We start from the raw sequence: 16,817 nt of genomic DNA, 5'->3' as shown, positions 1-16,817 counted from the left end.
AAAGTCATTGTTATAGGTCACATATGTACTATGTGTGTGTGTGTGTGTGTGTGTGGGTATATAAGTACCGTTATGGCATTAACCTTATCAGGCAGAAGACACTCGACTCGGCGAGGTACTTGACATTCACACACGCACTCGGACTCACGCACTCGCAGGGCAGGAGATTCAATGAGATTTTGAGCAGAGCGGAGTTCCGCTGCAAGCCGGACAGGCGGACGGACGGACAGAGGGACGGACGGATGGACAGAGGGACGGACAACGGGTCGTGTCGTCGTGAACGGTTTTTATGACCGATACGCGACCGAGGGAAGGGGCCGGGCAAGGGCTATTAACAAGTAATAATGACAACAACAGCACCAGCCATAAACTTGAGAGGAGAGCAGAGGAGAGGAGAGTGCAACAGTTGCACGAGAGTCGCGGTCGCGGCGGTGGCGGCGGTGGTGCCACACACACTTGAACCCATAAATTCTAAGAACCCGCAGATAACCTACATATATCTGTATAAACACCACGCCACGCCATGCCACACCACACCACATCGCTCTTCGCTTGCCCCGCCGCCGCGTGTGTAAACATTTGTGCGTGCCCCCTGCCTGAAAGATGTGCTTAAGCAAAGTGCAACAGCAACAGCATGCCACATGCCACAACAAGCAACAAGTTGCTGCTTATTTTTATTATTGTTGCCCCGTTGATTATGACAACACACACTGCCCCGCACAGCCACCGTCGCTGAATGATGTTTTGAGGAGAAGCCACTACTTTGTGGACGGGGTAGGGGGGTTCCCCTTACCCTCTCTGAGCGGAAGGGAGATCCACCGGGGGCTGCCACAATCTTTTTGTGTGTGACTCGAAAACCATCTCCATCTCCATCTCTGGGTACATCTTGGAATACAGTGGCAGCCATAAAACTTTGACAACAAATTGTCGACCATTCAGTGGGAAGAAAATAAATATCGCTAAGGTTATCGCCAATGGAATCCAATGATATCCATCGACAAACGAATGACTCTTAAGAGGCTGTTGATGAGAGAAGATCACTCTGGAAGCCGATTCGAAAGGAACTCAAGGAATATTCAAAAAGAGAGACCGAATCACGACTTTGGGGAAGTAAATTCTTCGTAAGAATTCCAAGCAGTGCTCACAGAAAGACATACGAAAGACCATTAGAAGCGTACCGCGTCGTGCAGCAGTGCCCCTTGGTCACTTAAGGCTTGGTATCGTTTCCACCGCTTGAGGATACTTTTCCAGATGAGCTTTTAGAGAAAATTTGACAAGTAATTCCCCCAATGATCCCATTGTACGATGAGAGGAGGGCCCTGGCTTCGGCTCTGGCTCTGGGCTTTGGGCTCTGGGCTTTGGGCTCGGTGTGCGGCCTCTCAGAACCGGTATATGTTTCATGCCACACACAAATAAGGGGCAAGGGCAGGGAGGGGTGGCTGGCTGGTTGAAACAGCTGCCACAAAAACAAAGGAGATAGGGATGGGGCACAAGACACATTGGGTGGCAAGTACTAAACGTTCTCTCTTTCTCTTTCTCTCTTCTGATTGCAGCGATTAATAGAAGAAAGCAATCCAGGAACTGGAGGATTGGCGATTGGCTGGGACTCACGATGGCATCGTCAAGAACTGGAACTGGAACTGGAACTGGAACTAGAACTAGAACTAGTGCTGGTTCCAGCCGCTGGCTAATGAACTTCCTGCTGGCAGTGGCCGCCCTGAATCTGCATCTGGAGGGCGGAGCCGATGCCCTGCCCATCACGTCGCGTCCGATCGAGGGCAACGCCCAGCGGATGGCCTGGGACGAGTGGCTGAGCCTGCCGCTGGAGCAGAAGAGCCTCGAGAAGGAGAAGAAGGTGACGGCCAAGTCGATATTCACGCTCCCCTTCCGCCACTGTCCGCCGGGGCACACGCTCTACAACGAGCACTGCATCCCGCAGATCAACATCGACCCCGCCGATCTGCTCAAGCAGGAGCTGATCTACGCGAATGCGGGGGCTCCCGGCTCCGGCAGTCCCACGGCCATCATCACGGACTACGACTACAGCGAGGACGGCAGCGAGGAGGTGTCCGGCGACGAGCTGCTCTACGACCTGGAGCCGCAGTCGCAGCCAACGACGGGAGAGGCCGGAGGCGAGGACCAGGCCCTGCCCAGTGCGGACGCTCCGCTCAAGTTTAATATATTCGAAAAGAAGTTTCCCACGGGCCCCGCCCTCGGCGGGGAGTCCTCACCCGAGGAGTCGCCCGAGGAGGAGACAGCCAGGCTGCCACCAATAGTTGCGGCCACAGCCACCACCGCCACCGCCACCACCACCACCACGCCGAAGCCTGCAACCACGCCCACAGCTACACCGAATCCAAAGCCAACTCCCAGCAATCGCATTCCTGCTGGAGGAGATCTCCAGGCCGCCTCCAGCAATGCTCTGTCCACGACGTCGTCCAACATTGACATTGGCAACATTGCGGCCATTGTGGTGCCCGCGGGGGGTCAGATGGCGCCCCCAGATGCCTCCTCGTCGTCGGTTGTTCTGGTGACAAGTTCCCTGACGACTGCCGACTCGAATGCGGATGCAAATGAGAGTGGAAAAACGAATGCCAGTGCGAATCCAAGTCGCAATGGAGTGGGGGACTTTAAGGTGAATGGCAATGCGGAGGCGGAGGCGGATCTGGCTCAGCTGCTCAAGGTCGATGCCTTTCTGCCGGCCTACGAGGGCAGCAGCATCGAGCTGTTGCCGCCGCCGCCGCCCTTCAATCATCGCCGTGTGGCGCCGCCGTTAAGCGCCGATCAAGAAGATCCACAAGTAGAGCAGGAGACGGAGATGGAGACGGAGGAGGAGGAAACCACCACAGATATTGTGGATGTAGAAGACGAGGCCACTACCGACACAACGGAGACCACCAGCTCCAGCACCAGCACCAGCCCCAGCACCGTTGTGGAGGCGGAGACGACAATGGAGGAGTCTTCGTCATCGTCATCGTCATCATCATCGTCTTCACCTCCATCTCCATCTCCAGCCCAGCATCCGCAAACGAATCAGAAAGAAGAACCAGAGATAGATGAAGGTGGAAATCGCCTGCTTTTGATAAAATCGAAAGTGCAACCGGTTCAGGTGACAGCAGAAGCAGCAACATCATCCACAACATCCACACAGTCCACGACAACGACAATTGAGGCTGAAACCCAAGAGGCCGCCGCCGCCGCCGCCACCGAGCACGACCGGTTTCATTATCAGCAGATCCCCAAAGATGTGGTTGGCACAACAACCACAGAGATCCCCGCCAGCAGCAGCAGCAGCAGCAGCATCAGTAGCCACATCTTGAGTGGAGAGTACCCTTTGCTAGACGAGGAGGCGGAGGAGGAGAGCGACAATTTAATGACAAATACCATTGGCGGTGAGATTAATGTCGATGAGGAATTGCGGAAAATAAACGAGCTGGTAAAGGGCACGCGGCGATTGTTGCAGCAGCAACGGCAGCAGCAGCAAACCTCCAGCAGCAGCAGCAGCAGCAGCGGCAGCAGCACTGAGGCATCATCCACGTCTTATGCCACAGAAAGTTCTACAAATTGGTCAAAGCTCATGCCACAAGCAACAGCCACAACAACAACAGAGACAACTGCAAAAATAGCCGCAACAGAAAGCACTACTAGCACCACAGCAGCAGCAACACCAGCAGCAACAGCAGCGGCAGCAGCAACAGCAACATCTACAACGGCAGCAACATCACATTTAAGTATTAATACAAATCGTAGCAATAGAAATAGTAAAATAATTAGAGTAGCACAGGCGGAAGATGAAACAACGACAGTGGCAACATCCACAGCAGCAGCAGCAGCAGCAACAACAACACCCAACACCAACACCAGCAGCAGCAGCGGAAGCAGCAGCAGCAGCAGCAAGGTTGACGATGAGTATACACCATTCTGGTGGCTGCCGAATATTGGCTGGCGGCTCGATCGTCAGGTCGACAGGAATGGCGAGGATCGGGCGCTGTTGCTGCGTTTCTTTAGCACATTTCGAGCGGGCGATGGGGCCATGGCCGCCACGCTGCCACCGCGACGCTAACAGCAGCCACATCAGCGGCCGAGAGAGTAGAGCGAGAGAGAGAGAGTGCTCCCTGTGGCTCTGGAAACGAAGAACAGAGTCGCCTGGAGCATCAGTGTGGATCAGTGTTGATCAGCGCCGAGCAGTGTTGAGCAGCGTAGGGTGTAGTGCCGTGTGTCAGCAACAGCGTTTTCAATTTGTGTTGAAGTCTGTCCCCAGTTGTTCGTTCACCTTTGCACCAAAAACCAATCTATATATCTTCAGATGGGGATCCCCTTTGAGTCCCCTTTGTAGCCCTTTTACGTTTTAGTCTTTTATTAATGCCAAAACTCCCCGAGTCCCCGATTACCCCCGATTTGTAAATAGCAACAACTAATTTTGTTTCATTACCATATTCCCCCTTTCGATTGGCGTTATTTTCTTGAAAGATTTTCCATCTTCTTGTGTTAAAATATTTAAAAGTGCTGCATGTTTTAAGTTGTTGATTTAATTTTAGTCAGAGCTGTTTTTTTTTTTTTATTACAATAGTTTTATGTGGCACTGCCACCGCCGCCGCCGCTGCTGCTGCTGTCGTTGCTGCCGCCGTCGCGAAACCTTAGCAATATTTAATTGTGATTATTTACGGAATAGAACCCCTAGATCTAAGAACCACATAAATGTATTTTGTATATCCAACGGAGTGGAGTGTGGATTGTGGATTGTGGAATGTGGAACGTGCGGAATGGAATCTTTCGATGTATTGTATTTTTTTTTTTATGAATTAATATTATTATTATTATTATTGTATTGTATAATCCAGCATTTGTTGTAGCTCTGTCTCTGTGTATATATCGTATATTTAATTTTAAAGATGATTTCAAGATGCCACCACAAAGATTTGTATCTGTATCTGTATCTGTATCTTCTTGCTAGCATTTAAGCGTACTATTTATGCTATACCCACACACACACACCACACACACACACACCACACACACACACACTCGTATTGTAAACCAAACAAAAAGCTAAACTAAAATCGAAACTAAATGTAATTGTAAATGTAAATGTAGTGCATGTATATAGGAAATAGAGATCTGCGTTCGTTTCGATCCTCTTGCCCCACTGGATACAGTCCCTGTATCCGAGTATCCAAGTATCCGAGTATCTGTGCATCTGTATCTGTATGGCCACGCAGCGAAAGTGTGAAACGAAACGAAAGATGCTTCTTTTTTTTTGTCAATTGAAATTCTACCAACAACCAAAGTTCTGAAGAAAAACAAATACGATAAATGCAAAAACCGTTGGCTTTTCCTTCTTTTGTGGGGGGGGCTTTCCATGATTTCATAGCCCGACAATTGTCGCTTGTGGCATGCCGCTTTGTGGCGAGTTCTCCAAGTATGAATTGGCCGCGTTTATGCGGGATTAAGAGCAGGGAGAACTTAAGCGGTGGAGCCAGCAGGACAAACGGCAAACTCATTCAACTGTAATGGAGCGGGCGTGCTGCCCAGAGGCTGCCCGGCTGCCTGCCTGTCCGCACCAGCCCCCTGGCCCCATCGCACTCTGGCGGCCGACAAAGGTCGCCGTGCAAGTCAAACCAGAAATCAGAGGGGAAGCAGGGAGCAGGGAGCAGGGAATAGGGAGCAAAAAATTGAAGAATGTTGCGCAGGTTTAGCCCTTTTGCCGTGTAACCAACTGAGAGACAAACAGGCGGCAGGCCCCTTTGAGTGGCTCCAAAGAGGATGGAAGGATGCACACACACACACATGAGCAAGGGAGAGAGGAAGAGAGGAAGAGGCAGATGTGGCAGCTGTCGCTGGGCCACTGACGAATCCATTCCACAAATTTGCGACTGAAGGATGGAAACAAAATCAGCGACAGGAAGCTTATGCAAGCATGAGAAGGACTGTACACACACTCTAGCGAGGGCTGTTCGGGGACTTTCCTTCCTTCCCATTAAAAGTCGCATATCATATTCCCGTGGATCGTCCCTCGTTAGGTGCCCAAACATTCTCGCACAAATCTGTAGGTGTGAGAGGAGCTGGCTGGCTGCTGTACGTTCCCGAAAAATGCCATTAGGAAAATTCAGCATTTCCCCATTTCCCCCTCCCTCTCTCTCTCTCTCGCTCTGTTTGCTATCTCTGTTCTGCCTGGATCGTTTTTTTGTGGCAGAAAAATGTCTTGGGTAAACATATGCAGGCGGGATGTTAACATGGCGAATAAAATCATGCGAGCAGCAGCAGCAGCGACTCCTCTGCCTCTGCCTTCCCTTCATATGTGTTTGCGAGTGTGTGCATCTGTGTGTGTGTGTGTGGGTGTGTATTTTTAGGGACTGTGTGTTTGCCTAACGAGCTGCATTAATCGCTGATTGCAGCAGCTGAGAAACTGAATCTGAATGTGAATACGCATCCCGTTTCCGGCCCACTTTCACCTGCTCCTGGGACTGCTCCTGTTCCACCAGCTATTGTGAATGTTCGTTCCAGTCGTTTCCCCATAAATGCTTTTCCTTTTTCATTGCATACTTTCTGGCTGCAAAGTAAATGTCGAATGCATGTAGATGTAGATGCCTGCCTTTGACATGCTGTGCGCTTATGTAGATCTCTTGTAGAATTCCCATATACTCCTGATTTCTACATGTAGCTGTACAGTAGAGACTCCAGAGCCCACAGCATCAAAACAACCGAGAACCGAGCTCGGTGTACCTTGGCTCTGGTGTACCCTACAGATACGAAGGACCCCGATAGGCCTGTAAGTCTCGAAAACAATTCGGGATATGTTCATTACAGGAAAAGCCTTCTAGCAGCAGTCGATAACCATCTCTCATTGATGGATTATCATTGTTTTAAGCCAACAAATGCTCCATCGATGATTGCTGTCATTGAAAAGGGAATATTAAATGTCTCAAGGATTAAGAAATTGTCGCCAGTGGGAGCAGCCCCAAAGAAAGAAAGGCTGGCCGTGCATACCCTACACCCTACACCCTACATAGGGCATAGACGGGTGCGAAGGCTTTGATTGGAATATCATTGAACCTTTGATTTTAGTAGGGATTCAGCCGGATAAAGTGCTTCCGCAAGCCCAGCTGCCGTTGCAAACAAGTTCTTAAAAATGTAATGCCCCCGCTGCAGAGAGAAAGAGAGAGAGAGAGAGACAGAGGGGTATGGTATGCGTGTTCGTGTGCCACAGATGCTGCTGCCTCTGCCTCTGGTGGTGGTGCTGCTGCTGTAAGCCTGTCCGATGGCAAAAGGAAACTAGTGTTTATTTAACTATTAAGCAGAAGTGCACACAGACACAGAGCGAAGCACTTAAACGCTTCTTGCAACAGTCTCCCTCTCTCTCTCTCTCGCTCACTCGCTCGCTGTATCTGTGTATCTGCGTGCGCGTGTGTGTGTGCATAAAATATAAATGAAACGACGCCTAATGCCATGCAATACAAAAGTCTCGTATGTGTTGTGCAGTATTTTAGTTTTCAATGGCCTGAGCTTTTATGCAAAACAAACACAGCTCCCGCTCTCCACCTCCCCCCCTCTCCCTCTCCCTACCCCTCTCTCCTGCTCTCTCTGTGTGTGTGTGTGTGCGCGCGTACATATTTGTGTTTGTATTTAACAGTTGAGGCATTAGCCATTGTCTGCCATCAGCCGCCACTCCCTGCCACCCATCCATCCCTTCGGCAGTCCCTCAATCTATGCCGCCCGATGCGGCACAATCTGCTCAATGAATCTCAATAAGTTTGTCCCTGCCACACTGCCTCCTCGTGTATCCATAGATGTCTGTCTGTGTGTGTGTGTGTGTATGCCTTTGTTTGCATTCGTGTGCGTGTGCTAAATCAAGCGGTAATTGGTTCTTCTTCTGCCACCACTGCCACTGCCACTGCCACTGCCACTGGGGCGCTCTCTTGTGTCTTATGCCGCTGTTTATATAATTGAAACTAACACAAATAACACTGCAAAAGCTTTCTGATTATGGGGATTTGCGCCAGCCGCAAAATGAGCGCCTCCCCCCCCCCCCCACACACCCACACAAGGCCCCCCCTGCTTGAGGCAGGAGGCACACGGCAAGTGCAGTTTTGAGGCACAATGGGCCAAAACTACATTCGATGACGGCACTTATCGATTAATCGATAAGTATTTGATAGATTTGAATCGATAGGAGTTGAAATTAGCGATAATTCCATGGGATGTCGATAGGATATGCCCTTGAAAAGGGTCCGGGGGGTAAAGGAATCGGGGGAGAGACAAGGCAATCCCTTAGAGAAGAAACCCGAGGAAGGCAGCATGAAAAGGACCTCCTTTTCCGATCCACAGCACGTCGATAAAATATTTAAAATACTCTCTTACTCGTTATTCCCTCAAAATAGTCCCTATATGGCCCTCCTTTGGCCCTTGAATACTCAATAAATATGTAAATATGCTTAAAAGTATCCTGGATCATCAGACAATAACAATCAAATGGGCGGTTCCATTCCCACTCGCTTGGGCCATTGCTATGCAATTTTCTTAATTGAAAATTGAATATTCAAGCGATGGCTGGCTGGCTTTCAGGCCCACTGTGCGGCCCTCTATTGGCTTCCATAAAACGCAAGAAGTGTGTGTTTCGGGTGTGTGTGCGTGTGTGTGTGTGTGTGTGTGTGTGAGCCTGCTGCTTGATTACTGCTGTAAGCCGGTGTGAGAGTGTGATTGCCTAAGCTGCTGTTAACTTAAGTATAACAATGATAAGGATAACGTTGGGCGATTGCCGCCTCTCGTTGCCTGCTACACGTGTGTTTGCACCTTATTTATTTGCCACTCTGCCGCTTCGTTCGTGTTAAGTAATTGGAATGGCAAGGATTGGGGTTTCGGGGCAGATAGGCAGACTGGAGGCCCTGCTGCCTTACTGCCTTCCCGAGGAGAGTAGCCCCTCCCCCATGGTCGGCCCCCCTGCATCTCGCACTCGGCTCATTAGCTGGCAGTGCTCTTCCAGTGAATAGGCATTCAAATGATCGTCTGAATGCACTCACTGCAACTCAATTAACGGCAATGAATGCAAATTCCATTTAAATGTGAAACATAATTTTGCATTTGCCACTAATTCTGCCAAGCCCTGCCTTTGGCACTCCACTTTTTTATGCCCCCACCACCACCCCCACTCACACCCACACCCCCACAGACAGACATATGTACGGAGGCTGTTCCGCCGGAATGCATTTGCCGTATTCGAAATTAAGCTTCGCATTAAATGCCACAATTGGCAGAAATTTGCAGCAGAATTTTCGGTTCGAATTTGGTGGCTCTTAAGACCTCCTTGGCGCCTCCTTGCCAGCTCTAAGGATCCCCCACTTCAAGGGAAAGTTCCCCAATTTGAAGATGGCTTTTCTGCGATTAGTGGAACCTTTGATATGGGATCTCGTGGGGTCTCGTGATTGATTTCCGTCACATTCCGTCCGCAGTCAAAACAAAAGCCTTTATGCCAAAGGATCTCCTCGCCATTGCCGCACGCAATGTTTCCGATTCCATTATCCCATTCGACCTGTGTGCGGAATCCGCTCTCACAGACGGACGGACGGACTGGGAGTCCGGCTTCAAAGCGGATTGCTGCGGCGGGCGGTGGAGCCTCAATTAACCCATTATGTCAACAGTTAAACACACACTCAAAGGGCCCTCAACTGTGATGAGTCATGAATCATTTCAGGTGGGGGCCGCCCCGCCTAGCCCCGCCCCGCCCCGCCCCTCCACAAGATCAAGATGAGCCGGCAGCCCGCCCATCAACCGCAATGTGTCGTTTGGGGCCCCTCCATGCGTCCTCCATTGTCCTCGGCTTTCGGTCGGCCATTCGCAGTCTCTTTTTAATTGGGGGATAAAGGCCGGTCGGTCGGTCGGCCGGCCGGAAGGGGAGGCTGGGGCAGGGTGGGGCAGGCTGGGGCAGGAAGGAGTTAACAAGTGTGTTGGGGCTGCATGTCCACTGCTGTTTTGTGTAATTTGGGGTAAAAACCAAAGCCCCAGCAATCGCATAATGCGCCGTCGTCTGCCTCTGGACGTCGTCCTCGTCCCCATCCCCATTCCCATCCTGCTCGACTGGCCACTTGTCATAAATAAGCAGTCCAGCCCCTTGCCCTACACTCTCCCTCTCTCTCTATCTGTGGGGCACTGCCACACATCCCACATCCAATCCCAGGGCTCTCGCATTGAACGAGTGAATTCAATTTAACGAGAAATTGCAACAATCAACGTTGCTCCTGCCACTGCCACTGCCACCGCCACTGAAACTGCCACTGCCACTGCCACTGCCAGTGCGCCTCATGTGTCCACACATTCTGCGGACAGCGACAAAAAAAGCAACCAAAAAGCTGGGCTTCTGGAAAACAAACGTCCAGACAATGGCCTGGCAAGGATTTCGTGCAACAGGAGCCGCAATAACAACACTTAAGGGAGGGCTAGGGGCTGGGGGCTGTTGGGGGGGCGCCACAAGGAGGTGGACACGAAAAAAAGCCCAGAGTGAGGGCCACAGAGAGAGCGAGAGAAAGAAAACGAAACCTTAGCCAGCGTATGCCAACAATGTAATTTTGACGCTTGATCTCTCCGACTCCCACACACACACACACACACACACACACACGAGTGCAGTTGGAAAATGGCAGATGGAAAACACGTGGGTATAAAAAGGCGGACAGACGCAGAAAAAAACGCAGGCGGTTGCGGAAAAAAAGGGGGAAAAAACGCCGCTGGATAATGGACACCGAGGAATTCACTGGCCGCAAACACACACGCACACACACACACACACACACACACACACACGCATGAAAAAACCGGAAACGAAAAGCCAATCGCGTGGGTGGCGAAGCGGTGGATACCCTAGAGGGAGGCCAGAAGAAAACTTCAGGGGAGAGATCTAGATCCTTCAAATTCTGTCTGAAAGGAAGAATATATAAAGATATATGCCCTCTCTAGCCCACAATCTTCAGGGTTCATTTGTGGGTTCCTGTATCGTACAGATAGTTCGATTAGTAGCCACGAAAAAGATATTAAAAATAACAATATACAAAGAATTTATGATACAAAGGAAAGTAATCTCTATTTACATTGGGTAGAAAGCCACGATTATACGATTATTATCGGTGAGATACAGTAACGATCTCAAATGAAGTCTTAAGTATCTTTGGGAACGAAAGATGTTGGCTTTTCTCAAGCTAGATGCAAGTTCTTCTCTCTTCCAGTGTGGCTTGGCTTGCCAAGAGGTGCCGCCCATCCCTCAGTCGATCAGCCCCATAGAGAGCGAGGGTAACCGCAGAATGGACAGCATGCAATGCTTCATATGAGACAGGGACAGGCACAGAGAGAGAGAGAGAGAGGGACGGGGACGGGGACATCGTTGTTTTCACAATTTTCCGTATCTGTGTGTCCGTGTGTGTCCGTGTGTGGGTGTGTGTGTGTTTTTTGCTGCAAATTTTATTGCGTTTCTCACGCGTTTTTCGTGCGACTTTTCCGCTGTGTGCATTATTACGGCCAAAACGCCAACCAGGGCCCCCCCCCCCCCCCCCCCGGGGGGACCCCCGCACCAGCCTCATAATATTTCATGGATGTTGCAGATTGTTGACATTTTGGCTGTCCCCCCCCCCCCCCCCCGCCCCACGCGTCCGCCCACTCCTATTGGCGCGGCACAACCTTCGGGACTTTTGCTTTTCTGTTTTCCCAAGGGCTTTGCTGCTTTCGATTATGCGGCAAACAGGATAGAGGACCCAGGATCCAGGACACACGCGCGCGCGTCAACTACCAAAAGAGCCGCCGCCGCCGACGCACCGCAGCGGATGCAAACAAACGCGACGCCCGGCAGGAATAGGGGATGCTGCATCCAGGAGTGGGCGAGGGGGGGGATGGGGGGGCTGCATCCGCAGTCGCCTGCAAACAGGATAAAAAGCGCATCTGTCGCAGTGTCCATCATTATCAGTATCCTCTTCATGAGCGGCAGCGGCAGCGGCAGGATGCACTCTGGCAGGAAGGAGAGGGGTTCCCGAAAGAAGATTCGAGTGGAAGTATGTAGGCCAAATAATGGCACTGGAAACTGGAAAAGAAAGAACAGAAACCTCGGCAATGGCCAGGAGATCCTCCAGGCACAAGGCGGCGAGTCCTTTGCCTTTGTGCCTTTGGTGGCAGGTCTTGAGGAAGACTCGTACTATTCCAGGCCCCGATTCTCTCCACTAGCAACCCTTTTTGCATACCCCCTCGCCCTGCCGCTCTCCGTGCACCCATGGGGTGGCAAGAGCAATTACGTGTTGCGCTTTTATTGTGGTCAGGTCGTTTGTTCTCATTCTCCCTCTGGGGCAACCTGTTTGGTATGCATCCTGATCCCTTCGGCCAGGGAGGGCGGGCCCTGTGGCAGGAAGTGCGAAAAAGGGATACGAACCGAACCACACACAGGTTGCCACTGCCAGTGATGCTGCCTCTGCCACTGCCACTGCCTCTGCCACTGCCTCTGTTGCTGTTGTTTTCTTTGCTCTAATGTTTATTTGCCATTTGAACGGGGCAGAGGTCGTCGCAGGTCGCACTTCGACAATTGTTGTCCACTCTCGTCGTGCCGTGTCCTTCCTGCCACCTCCCCTTCTCCCTTCCCACCATCCCTGTTGCCGTTTTGCTGTTTGCTGTTTGCATTGGCCAGGTGCGACATTTGGCATGTCCACGCAATTAGCGCCCTTGTCCAGGTGCTCATCCTCCTCCTCCTGCTGCTGCTGCTGCTGCTGCTGCTGCTGCCGGCCTGTCGATTAACTCTCCTGTCTCCAGTCTCCTGTCGCTGCACGCAGGACCCAGGACGGGCACAGGCGGGCCGCTAACGAGGCCACATTTGTTCGGCCATCGAGAAGAGGGAAGCGAGAGACCCAGAGACCCAGAGACCCGGAGACCCGGAGACCGCCCGCTGGCCGCGTCAAGTGCCTCGGTGCCTTGGTACCCCGTATAATTTGATGATGGATAAGGCCACTCACACTCACACTCACACCCACGACCGAGATCCTTGGCTAATGGATGTGTGAGGCAGAGGTTTATGATGTTTCAAGGCTTCAAAATGGGAATAGAAAAAGGCATTCCATTAGCTCTTTTCCTGCACATCTCAATTATAAACAACTCGTTGGGGGAATCCTTCCTGCCGCCTTCCGCCTTCCGCCTTTCCTTCTTCTGTTTATTTTTTCCTCTGTTTTTTGTGAATTTCAAAGATTTTTCACGGACGTCACCGCGTTGGCATTTGTTCTCCTTTGGGCTTCTCATTATTTAGCATAATTATTTATAGTTTTATTTATCAGCCCTCCAGCCAGTGCCCCCTCCCCCGTCCCCCTCTGCCACTGCCACTGCCACTCTGCAACTTTCTACGGCTGCTTTCGTAACAAAGGGAAGCCCCGCCCCGCCCCGCCCCGACCCACTGGAAAAGCGGAAAACTTTGCAGAAAGAAAACCCAGAGAGAGAGAGAAAGCGGGGACAACAAAATATTTAATATTAAATGGGGCGCAAGAGCAAGGAGTAAAACTTTGATCCTTTTGTGTGTGTTTATGTCCCAATGGAATCGGGGCAGGGGCAGGGGCGGGGGCGGGGGCAGGGGCAGGGGCAGTGGGCAGTGCCTGTGGCAGGAGCAACTTGTGCCGTCTTAAACAGTTGCACCTTTGGTCGGTCCTCAGTGCCCCACCGGAGCGGACTTTGGACAGTGGAGAGTGCAGTCGAGTGGCTGTTGTTGCCCCATGGTGCAGGATTACCGAGCACATGCTTAGTGGCTATTATTTATGAACCCAGCGAGTGCACAGAGCCCGTATATCCCCTGCAGCCTGTGTGTGTGTGCCACTACAATCTCTGCTGCAACATGGAACGGTCAATTGATTCACTCTCCTCCCTCCGCCCCTCGGCCCATCTGCTATTTGTGGTGCCACACTCGTCCGTCGCCTGTCGCCTGGCGAGGGAAAAGTGTTTCGGAAAAGGCCATAAATGATATACAATACTTGGTTGGAGGTTGGAGAGCCTGCAAAAGCAGTTCGAATTTTAAGGATAAGGATAAGGCCTGGCTGGGAGTTGCTTCTATTTGCCGTGCCCCCTCTCCAGTGGCGTCTCTCTTTTTGTGCATGAACTTGCAACTCGGGGGCGAACTTCTCTTTTGGCAACAAATTGCAATGGCTTTGTCTCTGGGATGCGTTTTAATCTTGCCATTGTTCCTTGTCCAGGACTCGTCTGTTGGCTCTCGTCCCCCCCCCCCCCCCCCCCACCCTGCTCCGGCGAGGAGAAGCTGCCGCTTCTTCAGCTGTTTCTCCTTCGTAAATTATGTGTTTTAATATTTTACAAAGACTCAAAAACTGAGCACTTTGTTTATATTCTTATGCCCCACTCTGTCCCGCCTTTGCCTTCCTTGGGGTGGGGGCGAGGTGGGGGAGGGGGTAAGCCTCAAGTCCTCTGAAGGATGCGAAACAGGAACAGGCCCGTAAACATAAATAACTGCAGAAAGGACAAGGCAGCAAACGAGGCTGCAAATCATAGAGAAAACTCGTCTTGCAACTTTTAATTTGAGGAAAGGACGAACAGGACGCTGCCCAGCATCCTGTTCCCTGATTTCGGTAATTGCTCTGGAGATTCCGCATCAATTATGAGGACTCCTCTCTCTCTCTCTCTCTCTATCTATCTCGCCTCGTGTGGTGGCACTCCTTCTGCCTCGATTCCTAGATTCACGGTGGCTAAGCACCTGGAAATCGACAATTAAGACACCTTCTGCACCCACACACACACACCTGTCCCCATGAAGGACGTAAAAATATAAATGCCTCTTCAAGACACACAGAGAGAGAGAGAGGGGGAGGAGAGGGAGGAGAGGGAGGAGAGTCCCCCTCCCCGCCTGCTAATGGCCACATCCTGAATTGACCCGAGAACTGACTTACGAGCATGGGGCAACTTAATTATCTGCGACAATTACAAGCAGGCAACAAATCTAAGCTGGAATGTCCTGCTCCCCTTCCCCTCCCGCTCCCATTCCCTGTCTGCCCATGTGTGCGTCCTGTCAGCACATTTGTCTATGTGGCATATGAATAATTGCAAATGCCAACAATGGGCTACATTTGTCGTTGTCGTTGTCGTTGTCCTTGTTGCTGTTGTCCCCGTCCCCGTACCCGTGCCTCCACCACCGTTTGATACCCTGTCTGCTAAATGGCATAGCCTGCTCTACAATGGATCTTATTTACCATTCTATACAGAATATGAATTTGAAAAACTGTCCATTGAATCCAAAAACACTTCTCTATAAAGATACTCCCGACAAATGTCCGACAAAAATCCCATGGGATCTCTTTGTACACCAAATGCCTGGCTTCCAAAGACAATCCCATCAAAAGATACATTCCATCTATAGGCAGGCATCCCTGGCATCGCGCGTCATGCAGCACAGCCCCTCCGTCCTCCGTCCGCCTGCAGAGGGTATCGACGTAGTCGGCTCTCCCCGAACTCCCGAAGCACCGAACTTTCAAGCACATTCCTAATTTCTTGTTGTTTCCGACTGCAAATTCCACATTTGATACAACAAACGATGGACACACGGACACCCAGATGCACACAGATACACCCCACTACACCTGTGCATGTGTGTGCATGTGTGTGTGCTTGTGATAATTTAGATAAATAATTCCAAATGTTAATTGAGTGTAAGTTTTGAGGCAGAAACAAAAGTTGATGGTCCATCTCCGTCTCTCTCTTTGTCTCTCTCTCTCTCTCTCTCTCTCTGAGTGTGTGTGTGTGCAAAAATTAATTAACTAAATTATTAAGTGGCCGACAAAAGGCAAAGGAGCGGCCGCCTCTGTCTCTGTCTCTGTCTCTGTCTCCGTCTCTGTCTCTCTGCTAAATGAATATTGTAAATTATGCTTTTATTATTGCTGCTGCAAGTTGTTGGCCAACGATAATGATGATGTCCGGCCATGTGCTGTGGCCAAAAGCAGACAGAGACAGAGACAGCGGGTGAGAGTGAGAGAGAGGGCGACATATATGTATGTATATGCAGCCTGTGGTATCCTGGCTCTTCGGCATTTGGCATTAATTGCGGCCTAGCAGCCAAAAATTACCTGCCCCCCATCCCCCCTCCCCTTGGGGGCCCCCCGCGCCCCAACCAGAAGCGGTTTCTGGGCCAAAATATGGTCTCTGGTCCCTGGTCCCAGGTCCTGCCGCCATTTTGGTTGATGCCAAACATTAAGCAATATTTATGACAGGAGGGCCCCTCCCCGCCCCCTGAAAGGACCAACAAATTGCAACGCCAAATGCTTATTTAATGAGTTAATTATTTTTTGTATTTATTGCAATGCCAAAATATTGTACGAGTCTATGCGAATGAGCGGCAAACGTGGAAATATGCGCAATTAAACGTTAAGCACGGAGGGAGCGGCGGGAGCGGGAGGAGGGAGGAGCGACGGGGGCCACACACAAAACCCATTAGAATTTTTCGGGTGTCCACTGGCATTTTTGCCTTGCCTTTGGGAAAACTCAATTAGCGAAGGGTCTACGAGTAATGGGTGGACGGGGACATGCTAATGCTGCGCGGCTCTGGCTCCGAGTTGGAACTGCAATGGAGTGGGTGGGGCGAAGCACGTGTTACTGAAGGGAGAAGGAGAGACATACATATGCGGGCAATACTGCCATGGAAATACGACTACGATCGCATGAGCTTCGTCTTGCTTGCTCTCTCTCTCTCTCTCTGTCTCTCTTTTTAAGCCCTTGCCAGAACGAGCTGTGACGTTCGCTGCCTTGCAAAGCTTTGACGCCTTTCGTGTTCGCCTCTTCAAGCGCTCTCTCACGCTCTCTCTCGGTGCCGTTTGCTG

At 51.0% G+C, this 16,817-nt stretch overlaps 2 protein-coding genes across 6 annotated transcripts in view; one reads left to right on the top strand and one right to left on the bottom strand.

Moving 5' to 3' along the window:
- Positions 1-5,322, top strand: part of fog (folded gastrulation) — a 33,278-nt gene extending 27,956 nt beyond the window's left edge. For all 3 annotated transcript variants that reach the window (XM_001355664.4, XM_033385613.1, XM_033385614.1), the window contains one exon: positions 1,554-5,322. In XM_001355664.4, the coding sequence (XP_001355700.4) occupies positions 1,613-4,063 (2,451 nt within the window). In that variant the 5' untranslated portion in view covers positions 1,554-1,612 and the 3' untranslated portion in view covers positions 4,064-5,322. The remainder of the gene's footprint in view (positions 1-1,553) is intronic.
- Positions 1-16,817, bottom strand: part of LOC6902283 (chaoptin) — a 180,475-nt gene that overhangs the window by 56,807 nt on the left and 106,851 nt on the right. The window lies entirely within an intron of this gene.

This window comes from Drosophila pseudoobscura, chromosome X (genome assembly GCF_009870125.1).
Source record: "Drosophila pseudoobscura strain MV-25-SWS-2005 chromosome X, UCI_Dpse_MV25, whole genome shotgun sequence".
In the NCBI taxonomy this organism is placed as follows: Eukaryota; Metazoa; Arthropoda; class Insecta; order Diptera; family Drosophilidae; genus Drosophila; species Drosophila pseudoobscura.
This window is presented reverse-complemented; position numbering and strand designations above follow the sequence as displayed.